General features: G+C 36.4%; 1 protein-coding gene across 2 annotated transcripts in view; it reads left to right on the top strand.

Moving 5' to 3' along the window:
* Window positions 1–15257, top strand: part of immp1l (inner mitochondrial membrane peptidase subunit 1) — a 76011-nt gene that overhangs the window by 28292 nt on the left and 32462 nt on the right. For both annotated transcript variants that reach the window (XM_033038793.1, XM_033038794.1), the window contains exons 2-4: window positions 7719–7858; window positions 12111–12199; window positions 12344–12470. In XM_033038793.1, the coding sequence (XP_032894684.1) occupies window positions 7754–7858; window positions 12111–12199; window positions 12344–12470 (321 nt within the window). In that variant the 5' untranslated portion in view covers window positions 7719–7753. The remainder of the gene's footprint in view (window positions 1–7718; window positions 7859–12110; window positions 12200–12343; window positions 12471–15257) is intronic.

A 15257-nucleotide genomic window follows, 5' to 3' on the forward strand; every position in this document is an offset into this window, starting at 1 on the left:
GATAGAAAGATGTGAAATATATAGTGTGTGAAAAAAGAAAACGAGTAAATGAAAAAAGTTGAGAGAGAGAATAGAGAGAAGAAAAGAAAAAAAAAAAAAAAAAAAAGAGGAGATCATTATTTATAGTCTTGACCAACCCTCGTCCAGTCCTGAAACAGTTATTTTTTACAATTGTGTTGCACCATATGATTCCAAAAAAAGACGAATGGAGACCAACTCGTTATGAATTGGTCTGATTTATCCATTAGGAGGAATCGCATTTCCTCAAGATGAGCGGTGTCCAACATACTTGCAATCCACATTTTAAGCGTTGGTATTGATGTACCCTTCCAAAATTTAAGAATTAATTTTTTTGCTATTATTAAACCATAGTTAAGGAATAGATTTTGAGATGTGTTCAATTTATTCCCATCTTCCATTACGCCAAATATAATCATTTCAGTATTAGGTTCCATTCTTGTCTTGAATAATTTTGTAAATATTTCAAAAATATCATTCCAAAATCTATAAAGTTTTATGCAGGAGACTAAGGAGTGTGTTATAGTTGCCTTTTGGGCTAGACATTTATCACAAGTGGCGGATATATTTGGATAAAATTTGTTCAATCTTGTTTTTGAGTAATATAATCTATGTACAATTTTAAATTGAATTAAATTATGTCTTACATTAATTGAACATTTGTGAATATATATCAGGTATTTTTCCCATTTAACCTTCGTAATTTTTATCATTAGTTCCCGTTCCCACTCTTCTCTAAGTACCTCTGTCGATGGTAGGTCTATATTTAGAATACTATTATATAAATATGATATTAATTTTTGTGAGTCAGCTTCAATATTCATTGCCTCTTCCAATAAGTCAGGAGTTACTTTTTGATATCCTTGTATATATTTTTTCACAAAATCGCAAATCTGAAGATATTTAAAATATTGGTTGTTTTTCAATTTAAATTTTAATTGTAATTGTTGGAATGATAGTAAGTTTCCCATTTCATACATATCCCCGATCCTTCTAATTCCGAGACTTTCCCATTGGTTATATGTCTTATCAATAAGAGATGGTTTAAATAAAGGGTTATTCGCTATTGGCATTAACAGTGATAGATTTCTTAATTTTAAAGATAATTTTATTTGTTTCCAAATTCTTATTGTACCATATATAATTGGGTTCTTCTTATATATTGTGTTATTCAGTTTTTTTGGGGAGAAGAGGATCGTTCCTATATTACTAGGATGGCAATCCTCCTTCTCCATTTTTATCCATTCTGTCTGTTGGGTAGCACTATCCAACCAATAAATCATATTCTTAATATGCACTGCCCAGTAATAATACATAAAATTCGGAAGTGAAAGTCCCCCGACCTCTTTTGGTTTACATAAGTGTTTTTTTGTGATTCTATGTGATCTATAGTCCCAAATATAATTAGTAATATTAGAGTCTAATTTTTTAAAAAAGTATTTTGGTATATATACCGGTATAGATTGAAATAGGTATAGTAATTGTGGTAGGAAGATCATTTTTATTGCATTTATTCTACCTAATAATGATAAGGGAAGTGTTTTCCAAAATTTAATCAACGTATTAAGTTTATTTAATAAAGGCATGAAATTAGCATTGAATAATGCTTTATATTTTCTAGTAATCTGAATACCCAAATATTTAAATTTTTCTGTTGCAATTTTAAAGGGGAACTTCAGTAAGTGTGTAGGTTCTTGAGGTTTTAATGTCATGATTTCACTTTTATTCCAGTTTATTCTATATCCAGAAAAAGACCCAAATTCCTCTATTAAGTTTAATAAATTTGGTATGCTCGTTTGTGACTTTGTAATATATAAAAGTATATCGTCTGCATATAATGAGATTTTATTCTTTGAGTCTCTGGTATTATAGCCCTGAATATTCGGATGAATTCTTATACTTTCAGCCAGGGGTTCTATCATAAGGGCAAATAGCAGGGGTGATAGTGCACATCCCTGCCTATTACCCCTTGATAGTTGAAATTTTTGAGATAACATGTTATTAGTTAAAATTCTTGCCATCGGTTTATCATATAATAATTTTACCCATCTTATAAAATTCTCTCCCATATTAAATTTTTGTAGTACTTTATATAAGTATTGCCACTCTACCTGATCAAATGCTTTCTCTGCATCCAAAGAAATAATTGATATATCTTCTTCCTCTACTTTATGCGAGTACATTATATTAAACAGACGTCTCAGATTATTAAATGAGTATCTTTTAGGTATAAACCCCGTTTGATCAGGGTTTATCAATTTACTAATATATTTGCTTAATCTTCTTGATAAAATCTTTGCTAAAATTTTCTGATCTGTATTTAAAAGTGATATAGCTCTGTACGAGCCCGGATCTTCTAAATCTTTATCTTTTTTTGGAATAAGTGTAATAGTTGATTCTGTTAGTGTTTCAGGTAGTTTGTTTTCTTTAAAAGCATGGGAGTATAAATTAAATAAATAAGGGGTTGTTATCTCCTGAAATTTTTTATAAAATTCATTATTAAAACCATCTGGTCCCGGTGTCTTACCATTTTTCAGCGATTTTATTGTTTCACCTATTTCTTTGATTGTAATTTGAGCTCCTAATTCCTCTTGTTCCAAAAGGTCCAGTATTGGAAGATTACAATTATCTAGAAATTTTTTTATTTTACTATCTTCTCTTTTAATTTTAGATGTATATAAGTTTTGATAAAATTGGGCAAATCTATTATTAATATCTTTAGGTAGTATTAGTAATTCTCCTTTCTCTGATTTAATTTTGGTTATAGTATTTTCCTTTTCTTGTTTTTTCAATTGGCGAGCTAAAAGCTTATGTGGTTTGTCACCAAACTCAAAATGTTCCTGTTTTGTCATTTGGAATAGTCTTATTACCCTTGCCGATAAAATTCGATTAAGTTTAAATTTCAGTAATATTATCTTATTGTGTTTATCTGTCGTGGAATCTTTGGCATTATCCATCTCTAACTGTCTGATTTCTTGTTCTAACAACAATTGTTCTGTCTTATTCTTTTTATTTTGAAAACTTTGATATGAAATTATAATTCCTCTCATAAATGCCTTAAAAGTTTCCCATAATAAAGAAGGCAAAGTACCTGGTATATCATTTGTATCGAAAAAAAGTTCCATTTGTTGTTTTAAATATTGATAGCCTTGCACGTCATTTAAAATATGTGTATTAAACCTCCAAAATAAATTTTTGCCCGGCATTCCCTCAAATTTTACTGAAAATGTCAATGGGGAGTGATCTGAGATACTACTAATGTGGTATGTTGGGTTGTTTGTATATGGCATTAATTTCATATCCACTAAAAAATAATCAATTCTTGAATAAGTTTTATGCACCGAAGAGTAAAACGAGTATTCCCTTCCAACTGGATTAGCAGATCTCCATACATCTATTATATTCGTATTTTTTATATATGTATTTAGAAGTTCGCTAGTTTTAGATTTTAAATTACTCTTCTTTTGTTTTGCTGATTTATCTAGATATGAATCTAAAACACAGTTAAAGTCCCCCCCTATTATCACATTTTGGTAATTAAACTCTGATATTATGTCAATAATTTTATCAAAAAAGTGGGGGTTATCAAAATTCGGAGCATAAATATTTATCAAAGTTAGTGGGGTTGCATAAATTTCACCCGAAACTATAATATATCTTCCCTCTTTATCTGATATGGTATTCTTTAATTTAAAAGGAATGCCTTTCCTAATAAGAATAGCTGTACCCCTAGATTTAGAAGTAAATGAGGAGTAGTATGTTTGGCCTATCCAATTCGCCTTTAATCTTATTTGTGTTTGTTGTTTCATGTGTGTCTCCTGCAAAAACATTATGTCGCTTTTCAACGATTTTAGTTGGGCAAAAATTTTACCCCTCTTAATTGGTTCGTTGGCACCCCGTATATTCCAACTACAAAATGTAATTCCTCCATTCTTTATTTGTCTATCGTCTTGCATTGTAAATCAGGGTAATATTCCTGAATCATATGGTGCAAACAAATACCTCAGAACTTTAGGACTTGGGTGGTCATCCCGGTTTATTAGATTTATATTGCATCTCCTTCTTGTAAAGTGCCTTAGAAAAAGAAAAAAAGAATGTGATACACAATTACTTTCAAAAAAATTAAACAGATAAAAATCTTGCTTGTGCTTTAAAAAAAAAGGTGCTATTAAGGTATCTGAGGGAAGATACCTTAAAGACGAATAGCCATCAACGATGGCTAAAAATGTATAGACCTCCGTGATGTTGTTATACATTGAGCTCCTCCCCCTTGGCGAATCCTCATAAAAAGTTACATATCGTTTCATATTGTGTTTTTTCTTATATGAGTTTATCAAATCAGTGCTAGTGACAGCCGAGAGAAAAAAGAGACATAAGGAATAAAAAAACAAAACAAATATAGAACAAACATATACACGATTATATAAGTATATATGTCCCTCTAATTTATCCAATCTAAACTTTCCCATATATATCCACCCTGTATTCTTACATAATATCCCATTCTATAACTACCATACATCATACAAGCTGGTACCAAAGGGTTAACTACCGTACAAGCAGGTGCCAAGGGGTTAAACTTTGAGCTTTGCATCCAAGGTTGAATATAACCAAGCTCTCTGAATAACACATTCCAACGAGATAAGCTTTATAATTGTCTGGGTAGCTCGGCCATTTTAATCAGTTCAGAACTTTGTAAAAAGTTCAGATTTCTTCATTGTCGGCAGTTGGAGACTTATTGGAGGATTTGCTTTCAGGTGTATTTGAGATAAAGGCCCCAACTTTTAAGGGAAGAGCAAATAATTATTTTGGTTAGAAAATTACACAGGGCTATGGGGAAAGAACAATCTGGTGGCTTAGATTTAGATTATGTTGTCATAGCATTGCAAAAAAAGACACACGAGCGCTGGAATAACTCAGCGGATTAGACAGTATCTCTGGAGAAGATAGATAGGTGACGTTTCGGGTCGGGACCCTTATTCAGTCTGCTATGCATGTCCAAAGATGCTCCCTGATCCGCTGAGTTACTCCAGCACTTTTTTTTGTTAACCAGCATCTGCAATGCCTTGTTTTTACATTGTATATTGTGGTTGACTTTCATGATGTAAGCACTGTCTAGGGGAGTTTTGTAATGTAATATAACAATTTGAAGTGGAGCCTATTTATTGAAAGATTATTAATTTTTATTAAGATGAGATCCAACATTGGTAATTGTAATGTTCCAGAATAGCAACTACCATGGAAAGGGCTAGTTTGGAGAGGACATTTAGTTATGGTTAACTACCATAGATATGTTCAAAAAAAAGGTCAGATTTGATTAATTTTTTGATGAAGTATTTGGGAAAGTTGGTGAAGGAAAAACAGCAGATGTGGGTCAATATAAATTCTAAGAAAGTTTGACAAAGTATCACATAATACGGTGGATACCAAAACTGAGGCGCATGGAATGGGTATGCAGGGAATGCAAGGATAGGGATCATGTGTAGGCAGAAGTTTAATTTGGCATCATGTTCGGCACAGACGTATGGGTAGAAGGGTCTGTACTGTGCTGTGTACTGCTCTATGTTCTATGAGAGAGAAAGAGAGAGAGAAATAGATGTATTTGATGCATCTTATAAGCATTCATGTACAGTGCCCTCCATAATGTTTGGGACAAAGACCCATCATTTATTTATTTGCCTATTTACGCCACCATTTGAGATTTGTAATAGATAAAATCACATATGGTTAAAGTACACTTTGTCAGATTTTAATAAAGGCCATTTTTATACATTTTGGTTTCATCATGTATAAATTACAGTAGTGTTTATACATAAATTCCCCATTTCAGGGCATCATAATGTTTGGGACACAGCAATGTCATGTAAATGAAAGTAGTCATGTTTAGTATTTTGTTGCATATCCTTTACATTCAATGACTGGTGGAAGTCATGGACATCACCAGTTGCTGGGTGTCTTCTCTGGTGATGCTCTGCCAGGCTTGTATTGCAGCCATCTTTAGTTTATCACAATTTCAGTTTTATACATTTGAATATTGATTCTTTTTTCTGAAGTGCAAGACAATTTCTGACTTGATTTGCACTAATCAGGAAATTTAATCGAGCACTTCATGTCACACGTATGGTCTACATGCCGTCTCCTCTCGTGTGCAATAAAACTTACATCCTTGCTTACTTCTTTCTTTCTCCAACTTCCCCAACCCAAAACCTGACTCTGCCCCCATCCCCTTCCCCTGTCCCAAAGTCTGGTTTTGATCACCAATCTCCGTAATCTTACAATCTTCTCACGTCCCAATTACAACTCCCAGTTCAGACACCCAGGCGACATATTTTTCATCAGGAGAATGGGAAGCATGAGACTTTGACACTTGATTTGAGACAGTGGACCCGGCCAATCAGTGCGGGAAGGGGCGTCGCCATCCCGGCAGCTGACAGGAGAGGAGACCAATCTGCGTGGTGGCGATTCGCAGGAAAGGAGACCAATCTGCACATACACGGTGTTTAAGATTTTAAACCTGAAGAACTTTTAAAATATACCATAATCGGAACAAAACTTGTTGCTCTTGTAGAACAGGAGAATGGTGAGTAAGGTGGCAAATATTCATAGCGCTATCTTGTACCACTTTTGTGCAATTAGAAAAAAACGCAAAACCGGAAGAGCACAAGATCAGAGTTTTTGTTATGTACTAGTCTAGAATATGTGCAGACCCGTTGGGGAGCTGATGTAGCTGTTTTTGAAATGAGGCCCTCCCCCTGACGTCACTGGATAGTGGTGGAATATTCTGTTTCACTGTACCGTTGGGGGGGGGGGGGCATTGTAACGTTACTGGAAGCTGGTGTTTTAAAAGGTGGTTTTGACTTTTTTTGAAACTTTAATCATGAGTAACCCCCGGGGGCAGGGTGTAAATAACCTGGGCGGGAGGGGGCAGGGTGTAAATAACCCGGGGAGGGGGCGGGGTGTGAATAACCCGGGGGTGGGAGCAGGTGTGGGATGTGAATAACCCGTGGGCAGGGGGTGTGAATAACCTGGGAGGGGAGGGGGAGAGGGGCGGAGGGTGTGAGTAACCCGGGGGGCAGAGGTATGGCACTCGGCAGCTTGAGAGCCCATTGTGATTATTATTGAAGCTCCTGGAAAAAACGCTGTCTGTGAGAAGCTGTGAGACAACGTCCCATTGTGATGTCATTGTGGCACTCGGCAGCTTGAGAGGCCATTGTGATTGGTGCACTGTGAGTGGCATTGTGACATCATCAGTGGAAAGTCATGGGAAAAGGCTGTGTGTGAGAACCGCTTTTTGCCTTTTTTTTTAAACTTGTGAAATATAGGATGAAATCTTAAGTGAACCTGATTACGACGTGGAGTGGAAAAATGTGAGTCAGAATATGTAAAAATTTAAGCGCTAGCACGTAGCGTTTTGACGAAGGTAGAAAAACGCATACATACACATATACACACACACACACGTATACATACATTCATTCCACTGATGCAAGTCATTTACCCTGGTGTGTTAATTTAATATAATCAGTAATTCTTTTCTTTAAAATGTTAGCATTTAGTATTGGAAATTGTATGTATTTTATACAGTAACCAAGCATTTTTGCATTACAGATAATTTTACATTAACAATTAAGTCAATTAATACTTGATATTTTTAAAATATGTTTGGCAGTGACGTAACAACATTGTCTTCATTCTTGCAGGATTCTAAGGGGGACGTCTGTCGAAGAGAACTAATATGCTAGGACGATTCTTTGGCAAAGTTTTGGGATTTACAGGCTTCACTATTCAGTATGGCTGTATTGCCCACTGTACTTTTGAATACTTAGGAGAAATTGTCGTGGTATGCTTTTTTTTCTCTCTTTTGCAATCCCTGTTGTAATATTATGTAATATTTTATCTAGACTTCCAGAAAATCAATCACACCACTTGTAGAGCCTAGTAAGTTATTTTTAGAACATTTTTTATATTGCTCAGTCACAAATTGCAGCTCGAACCAAATAAATATTATTGTAAAACAATTTGTGACAATATAGCAAATGTTTTAAATTATAGTTTGATATTACTTGTTTTGTTGATAATTTGCTTGAAATGTTAACATTATGCTTAGATTATTACAAGGGTAAAAGCAACTTAATTTTTTCATCATGAAGATTGATATTTCATTTTCTCTCCAGCATGCCACACCAGCCAACACTTTAACAATGGGCTATTACAAAAATATGTCAAAGGCAGGCATAAGATTGTGAAACGATTAAATATGACATTTGCTGGTGTGGAATGAAGTAAAGATTTTTACCTTGCCCTTTTTGGTGTTTTTAGGTGTTTGATAAAGATTTATCCTGGCTAAGGTCAGTAAATAAACCACCTTCCCGTTTCAAAGTCTGCACATTTGGACTTTTCTTGGGAATGGAATAATCTTGCTTATAGTAGTCACATGATGTAGTTTTGGATTTGGATTTATTATTGTCACGTGTACCGAGGTAGAGTGAAAAGCTTTGTTTTGCATGCTATCCAATCAAATCAGATAACACTATACATAAAAATAATCAAGCCAAACTCAAGTACAATGGGTAGAGCTAAAAGAAGATGCAAAGTGCATAATATAGTTCCCAACATTGTAGTGCACCAGTTCCAGAGACAAAGTTCAATGTCTTTAATGCGGCAGAGTTGAATTGGACAGTGTCCGAGCTTGTAGAACTGATCAGAAGCCCAATTACAGAGGGGAAGAAGCTGTTTCTGAGTCTGGTGGTGCGCGCTTTCAAGCTTTTGAATCTTCTGCTTGACGGGAGCGGGAGGAAGAAGGAATGTCCAAGATGGGAAACTTATTTAATTTTGCTGATTGCTTTTCCAAGGTGAAATGTAGATGGAGTCAATGGTGGGGTGTCTGGTCTGTGTGATGGACTGGGCTGCATCCACAAGTCTCTGCAATTTCTTGCGGTCTTCAAGAGAGTTGTTCCCAAATGATGCTGTGGTGTAACCCAACAGTATGCTTTCTATGGTGTATCTATAGAAGTTGTAGCAAATATCAAGATTCAAGGGTGTTCAATTGTCATATGTACCGAACAATGAAATTCTTGTTTGCAGCAGCATAACAGGCCATTAAATGCAATGCACACAGATAATATAGAATTTTTTTTAAATCTAAAGAATGAATAATTACAATACTACTAGAAAAACCTGCCGTCCTTAGTGTAACCAAAGGCAGTCCTTAGTTATATGTTCATAGTAGAAGTTTGTGTTGTGTAGTTTTCAAGAGCTTGATGGTTGTTGGGGAGAAACTATTCTTCATCTTGGTGATCATGCTATTTCCTGATGGAAATATCCTTCTAATATCCTTTTGCAGCCATTATTTTTTTCCATTTCTTTGGGAAGATTCCAAATATAGTTTTGTGATTGGCCGAATGGTTCTTTATAATTTCAAAATTAAATATTTTCATTATTAAGCTAAATTTTAAAGAATTAGCATTGGTCTAATACAAGAATGATTATACAACTCCAGGTGTAAACATTATTTTCTGCTTATACTGGAAATAGTGTCAGTGAATTATGCTCGTTCAGGAGATTTACGTTCATGGCATATGACCTAATACTGCAGCAATAACAAATTCATAGTCCGACATTATTCAGTATTAAACATTTTAATACCTCAGAACAAAATGTCTTACATTTCCTCAATATTTGTGAAAAATAGCTGCATTGTTGTTTGATGAAACAATTTTAATGAATTTTGAGAGGCATATGCAATATTTTATCACTAGAGTTCTGAGAATTATGAATTTACAGGGCTAGGGCACAGAATTTTTAAGATGGAAAAGTCTTAAATAAAAGCTGGATTTTCCTGCCATGAGCTGCTACTGACTGTGATCACTACTTGCCATAAATCATGTCAATCCAATGTGGAAGGCAATTTTGTTTGCCACTTAATCCACGATTTGACAGAAAGGCCCTGAACATAATGGAATGTCATGGATGGGCCAAAATAAAGACACAACCCAGATTTAATGCCTTTTAGTAGGCAGTTAAGAGTCAACCATATCGGGTAAAGGGTTAAGCGTGGGAGAGATTGGATGACGATTTCCTTCCAAATAGGATGTTAGTGTACCATTGATACTACTAATGTTAGCTTTTTGATCCAGATTTATTTCATTAATGGATTTTAAACAAGTAAAACTTGAACATAGATGAACACATCTGGTTTACTAGTGCAGGGACATAATTCTATGCTGCCATAATCTGCATCTGTTACTACGCCATTTCAGAGTCACATTTAGGACAGACGAAGTAAAGATAATAGATTTCAAAATGGACAGCGGGTGACCACGTGGATTGTAGCAGGTTAAATTAATCGCTCAGCAAGGATAACTTAATTCCTGATGTTTGAAGGCCAATGTAAATAAAAATTCCTTTCCTGAAACAAAATATTTCATTGGTCCATCACCGTGTAAATGTTGAACACATTGTTGCCCTTTAAATTAAGAAAGTCAATTTTAATAGGCCACAGAGGCAAAATTATATTTGGGCTAGTGATCTTCCAATATAATAAGGAGTTATTGTAACAGCTGTATTAGACAATAGACAATAGGTGCAGTAGTAGGCCATACGGCCCTTCAAGCCATTCAATGTGATCATGGCTGATCATCCACTATCAGTACCCCGTTCCTGCCTTCTCTCCATATCCCCTGACTCCGCTATCTTCAAGAGTCCTATCTAGCACTCTCTTGAAAGATTCCAGAGAACCGGCCCCCACCGCCCTCTGAGGCAGAGAATTCCACAGACTCACAACTCTCTGTGAAAAAGTGTTTCCTCATCTCCATTCTAATTGGCTTATCCCTTATTCTTAAACTGTGGCCCCTGGTTCTGGACTCCCCCAACATTGGGAACATGTTTCCTGCCTCTACCGTGTCCAAACCCTTAATAATCTTATATGTTTCAGAAAGATCCCTTCTAAATTCTAAATTCCAGAGGATACAAGCCCAGCCACTCCATTCTCTCAGCATATGACAGTCCCGCCATCCCGGGAATTAACCTTGTGAACGTACGTTGCACTCCCTCAATAACAAGAATGTCCTTCCTCAAATTTGGTGACCAAAACTGCACACAATACTCCAGGTGTGGTCTCACTAGGGCCCTGTACAACTGCAGAAGGACCTCTTTGCTCCTATACCCAACTCCTCTTGTTATAAAGGCCAACATGCCATTCGCTTTCTTCACTGCCTGCTGTACCTGCATGCTTACTTTCATTGACGGATGAACAAGGACCCCCAGATCCCGTTGTATTTTCCCTTTTTCCAACTTGACACCATTTAGATAATAATCTGCCTTCCTGTTTTTGCTACCAAAGTGGATAACCTCACATTTATCACATTAAACTGCATCTGCCCACTCACCCAACCTGTCCAAGCCACCCTGCATTCTCATAGCATCCTCCTCACAGCCACCCAGCTTGGTGTCATCTGCAAATTTGCTGATGTTACTTGTAATCCCTTCATCTAAATCATTAATATATATTGTAAATAGCTGCAGTCCCAGCACTGAGCCTTGCGGTACCTCACTGGTCACTGCCTGCCGTTCTGAAAGGGACCCGTTAATCCCTACTCTTTGTTTCCTGTGTGCCAACCAATTTTCTATCCATGTCAGCACTCTACCCCCAATACCATGTGCCCTAATTTTGCCCACTAATCTCCTATGTGGGACCTTATCAAATGCTTGTCAAATATAAAATATCGTGAGGCTATGGTACAGATGAATTATTTCACCAAGGTAGAAAGAAGATCTGAGGATAACATCTTCCGAAAATGTCATGATGAACGTAATGGCCAGTTTCGGATCTGTATTGGGGGAAGATTGGAGATTAAGATCTTTTTGTGGATACATTTTTTTTAAATGCAGAGCGATTTTTCCAATGATAATAAAAGATGAAAATCACATTAATTCCTTCATTAATAAAAGGTTTTTTCGTGTGCTTTCAGGAATACATACACAATTGTAATTAATTATCAATATATTTTTGTTCATGTTTTAGGAGTGATTCTTTAGGTGCAAATAAATACATTAAACAAAATAGCAGCGGAATTATCTTTTTCATTTCCCAGTGTTCTGGTCCTTCGATGGAGCCTACAATTAAGACCTATGATGTGATCATTTCGGAGAAAATTAGTCGTCAGTTTTTTCGCATTGAAAAGTAAGCTCCAGGAATTTCTAAAAAATATCTGAATATTGCATACTTTAACTCTAACCCTTATCTTTGGGTCAATTTATTGACTTTAACTGTTCTGAATCTGCACATGAAATGTTTCCTCTAACCTCATTCAATATTTGTCTGCAGAGGAGATATAATAATTGCTAAAAATCCTAATGATCCCAAGATGAGTATCTGCAAAAGAGTGATTGGTCTGGAAGGGGACAAAGTGTGTACTAGTGGTCCACTAGATGCTTTTAAGAGTCACAGATACGTGAGTATTACTATGTATGAGTTATTTTGCTAAACATACTGTGACTGATAGTATGTGAACCCAGCTGAATCTTGTTTTGTCATTATCGCAAATGAGCGATCAAATCTATGCTGATCTAAAATAACTATTTGTGTAAGAAAGAACTGCAGATGCTGGTAAAATCGAAGGTAGACACAAAATGCAGGAGTAACTCAGCGGGTGAGGCAGCATCAATGGAGAGAAGGAATGGGCGACGTTTCGGGTAAAGACTCTTCCTCAGACTAAAATAACTATTTGGTCTCGAAGTGGTAATCCAGATATATTTTATAAGTGTTTTTGATATCTTTTATAAGTGTTGAGGATTTTAGCCTCTCCCATTGCTTCAGGCAGAGGTCTCCCATCACTATTTGGGTGAACATTTTTTGCTAACTCCCTTCTACTCCTATACCTTAAATTTATGTTTCCTAGTTATTGTCTTTGGTTAAGGGAAATTAAATGATTTTTGTTCATCCTGCACATACCTCTCATAATTTTTTGATACTCCCTTCAGTATTGATTATTTAAAAAAAAGCAGTCCCACTTTAGTCAGTCTCTCATAACAAATTTTCTGCAGAACTGGAAACTTCCTAATGAATACCTATAGAATAATCCCATCATTCCAGTCGTGCAGTGGCCTGTGCAGTACTTGGTATTCTAGTTTGTGACCAGACTAGTGTATTAAACAGTTCTGGGATGACTTCCCTACTCTTAATAAGGCAAGTATCCTATATGCCTTCTTGATACTTTACTTATCTGCTGTTTAAAAGGATTTGTGGGTATGCAATCACTGATCCGATTTTTGTTAGTTTTCCACCATATAACCATATAACCATATAACAATTACAGCACGGAAACAGGCCATCTCGACCCTTCTAGTCCGTGCCGAACACGTATTCTCCCCTAGTCCCATATACCTGCGCTCAGAACATAACCCTCCATTCCTTTCCCGTCCATATAACTATTCAATTTATTTTTAAATGATAAAAATGAACCTGCCTCCACCACCTTCACTGGAAGCTCATTCCACACAGCCACCACTCTCTGAGTAAAGAAGTTCCCCCTCATGTTACCCCTAAACTTCTGTCCCTTAATTCTCAAGTCATGTCCCCTTGTTTGAATCTTCCCTACTCTCAGTGGGAAAAGCTTATCCACGTCAACTCTGTCTATCCCTCTCATCATTTTAAAGACCTCTATCAAGTCCCCCCTTAACCTTCTGCGCTCCAAAGAATAAAGCCCTAACTTGTTCAACCTTTCTCTGTAACTTAGTTGCTGAAACCTAGGCAACATTCTAGTAAATCTCCTCTGTACTCTCTCTATTTTGTTGACATCCTTCCTATAATTAGGCGACCAAAATTGTACCCCATACTCCAGAATTGGCCTCACCAATGCCTTGTACAATTTTAACATTACATCCCAACTTCTATACTCAATGCTCTGATTTATAAAGGCCAGCACACCAAAAGCTTTCTTTACCACCCTATCTACATGAGATTCCACTTTCAGGGAACTGTGCACAGTTATTCGCAGATCCCTCTGTTCACCTGCATTCTTCAATTCCCTACCATTTACCATGTACGTCCTATTTTGATTTGTCCTGCCAAGATGTAGCACCTCACACTTATCAGCATTAAACTCCATCTGCCATCTTTTAGTCCACTCTTCCAACTGGCATAAATCTCTCTGTAGACTTTGAAAATCTACTTCATTATCCACAACCCCACCTATCTTAGTATCATCTGCATACTTACTAATCCAATTTACCACACCATCATCCAGATCATTGATGTACATGACAAACAACAGTGGACCCAACACAGATCCCTGTGGCACCCCACTAGTCACTGGCCTCCAACCTGACAAACAACCATCCACCATTACTCTCTGGCATCTCCCATTTAGCCACTGTTAAATCCATCTTGCTACTCCACCATTAATACCCAACCATTGAACCTTCTTAACCAACCTTCCATGAGGAACCTTGTCAAAGGCCTTACTGAAGTCCATATATACAACATCCACTGCTTTACCCTCATCAATTTCCCGAGTAACCTCTTCAAAAAATTCAAGAAGATTAGTCAAACATGACCTTCCAGGCACAAATCCATGTTGACTGTTCCTAATCAGACCCTGTTTATCCAGATGCTTATATATATTATCTCTAAGTATCCTTTCCGTTAATTTGCCCACCACTGACGTCAAACTAACAGGTCTATAATTGCTAGGTTTACTCTTAGACCCCTTTTTAAACAATGGAACAACATGCGCAGTACGCCAATCCTCCGGCACTATTCCCGTTTCTAATGACATTTGAAATATTTCTGTCATAGCCCCTGCTATTTCTACACTAACTTCCCTCAATGTCCTAGGGAATATCCTTTCCGGACCTGGAGACTTATCCACTTTTATATTTCTCAAAAGTGTCAGTACTTCCTCTTCTTTGAATCTCATAGTTTCCATAGCTACTCTACTTGTTTCCCTTACCTCACATAATTCAATATCCTTCTCCTTGGTGAATACCGAAGAAAAGAAATTGTTCAATATCTCCCCCATCTCTTTTGGCTCTGCAGATAGCTGTCCACTCTGACTCTCTAATGGACCAATTTTATCCCTCGTTATCCTTTTGCTATTAATATAGCTGTAGAAACCCTTTGGGTTTACTTTCACCTTACTTGCCAAAGCAACCTCATATCTTCTTTTAGCTTTTCTAATTTCTTTCTTAAGATTCTTTTTACATTCTTTATACTCCTCAAGCACCTCATTTACTCCATG

Source organism: Amblyraja radiata, chromosome 20, assembly GCF_010909765.2.
Source record: "Amblyraja radiata isolate CabotCenter1 chromosome 20, sAmbRad1.1.pri, whole genome shotgun sequence".
Lineage (NCBI taxonomy): Eukaryota > Metazoa > Chordata > Chondrichthyes > Rajiformes > Rajidae > Amblyraja > Amblyraja radiata.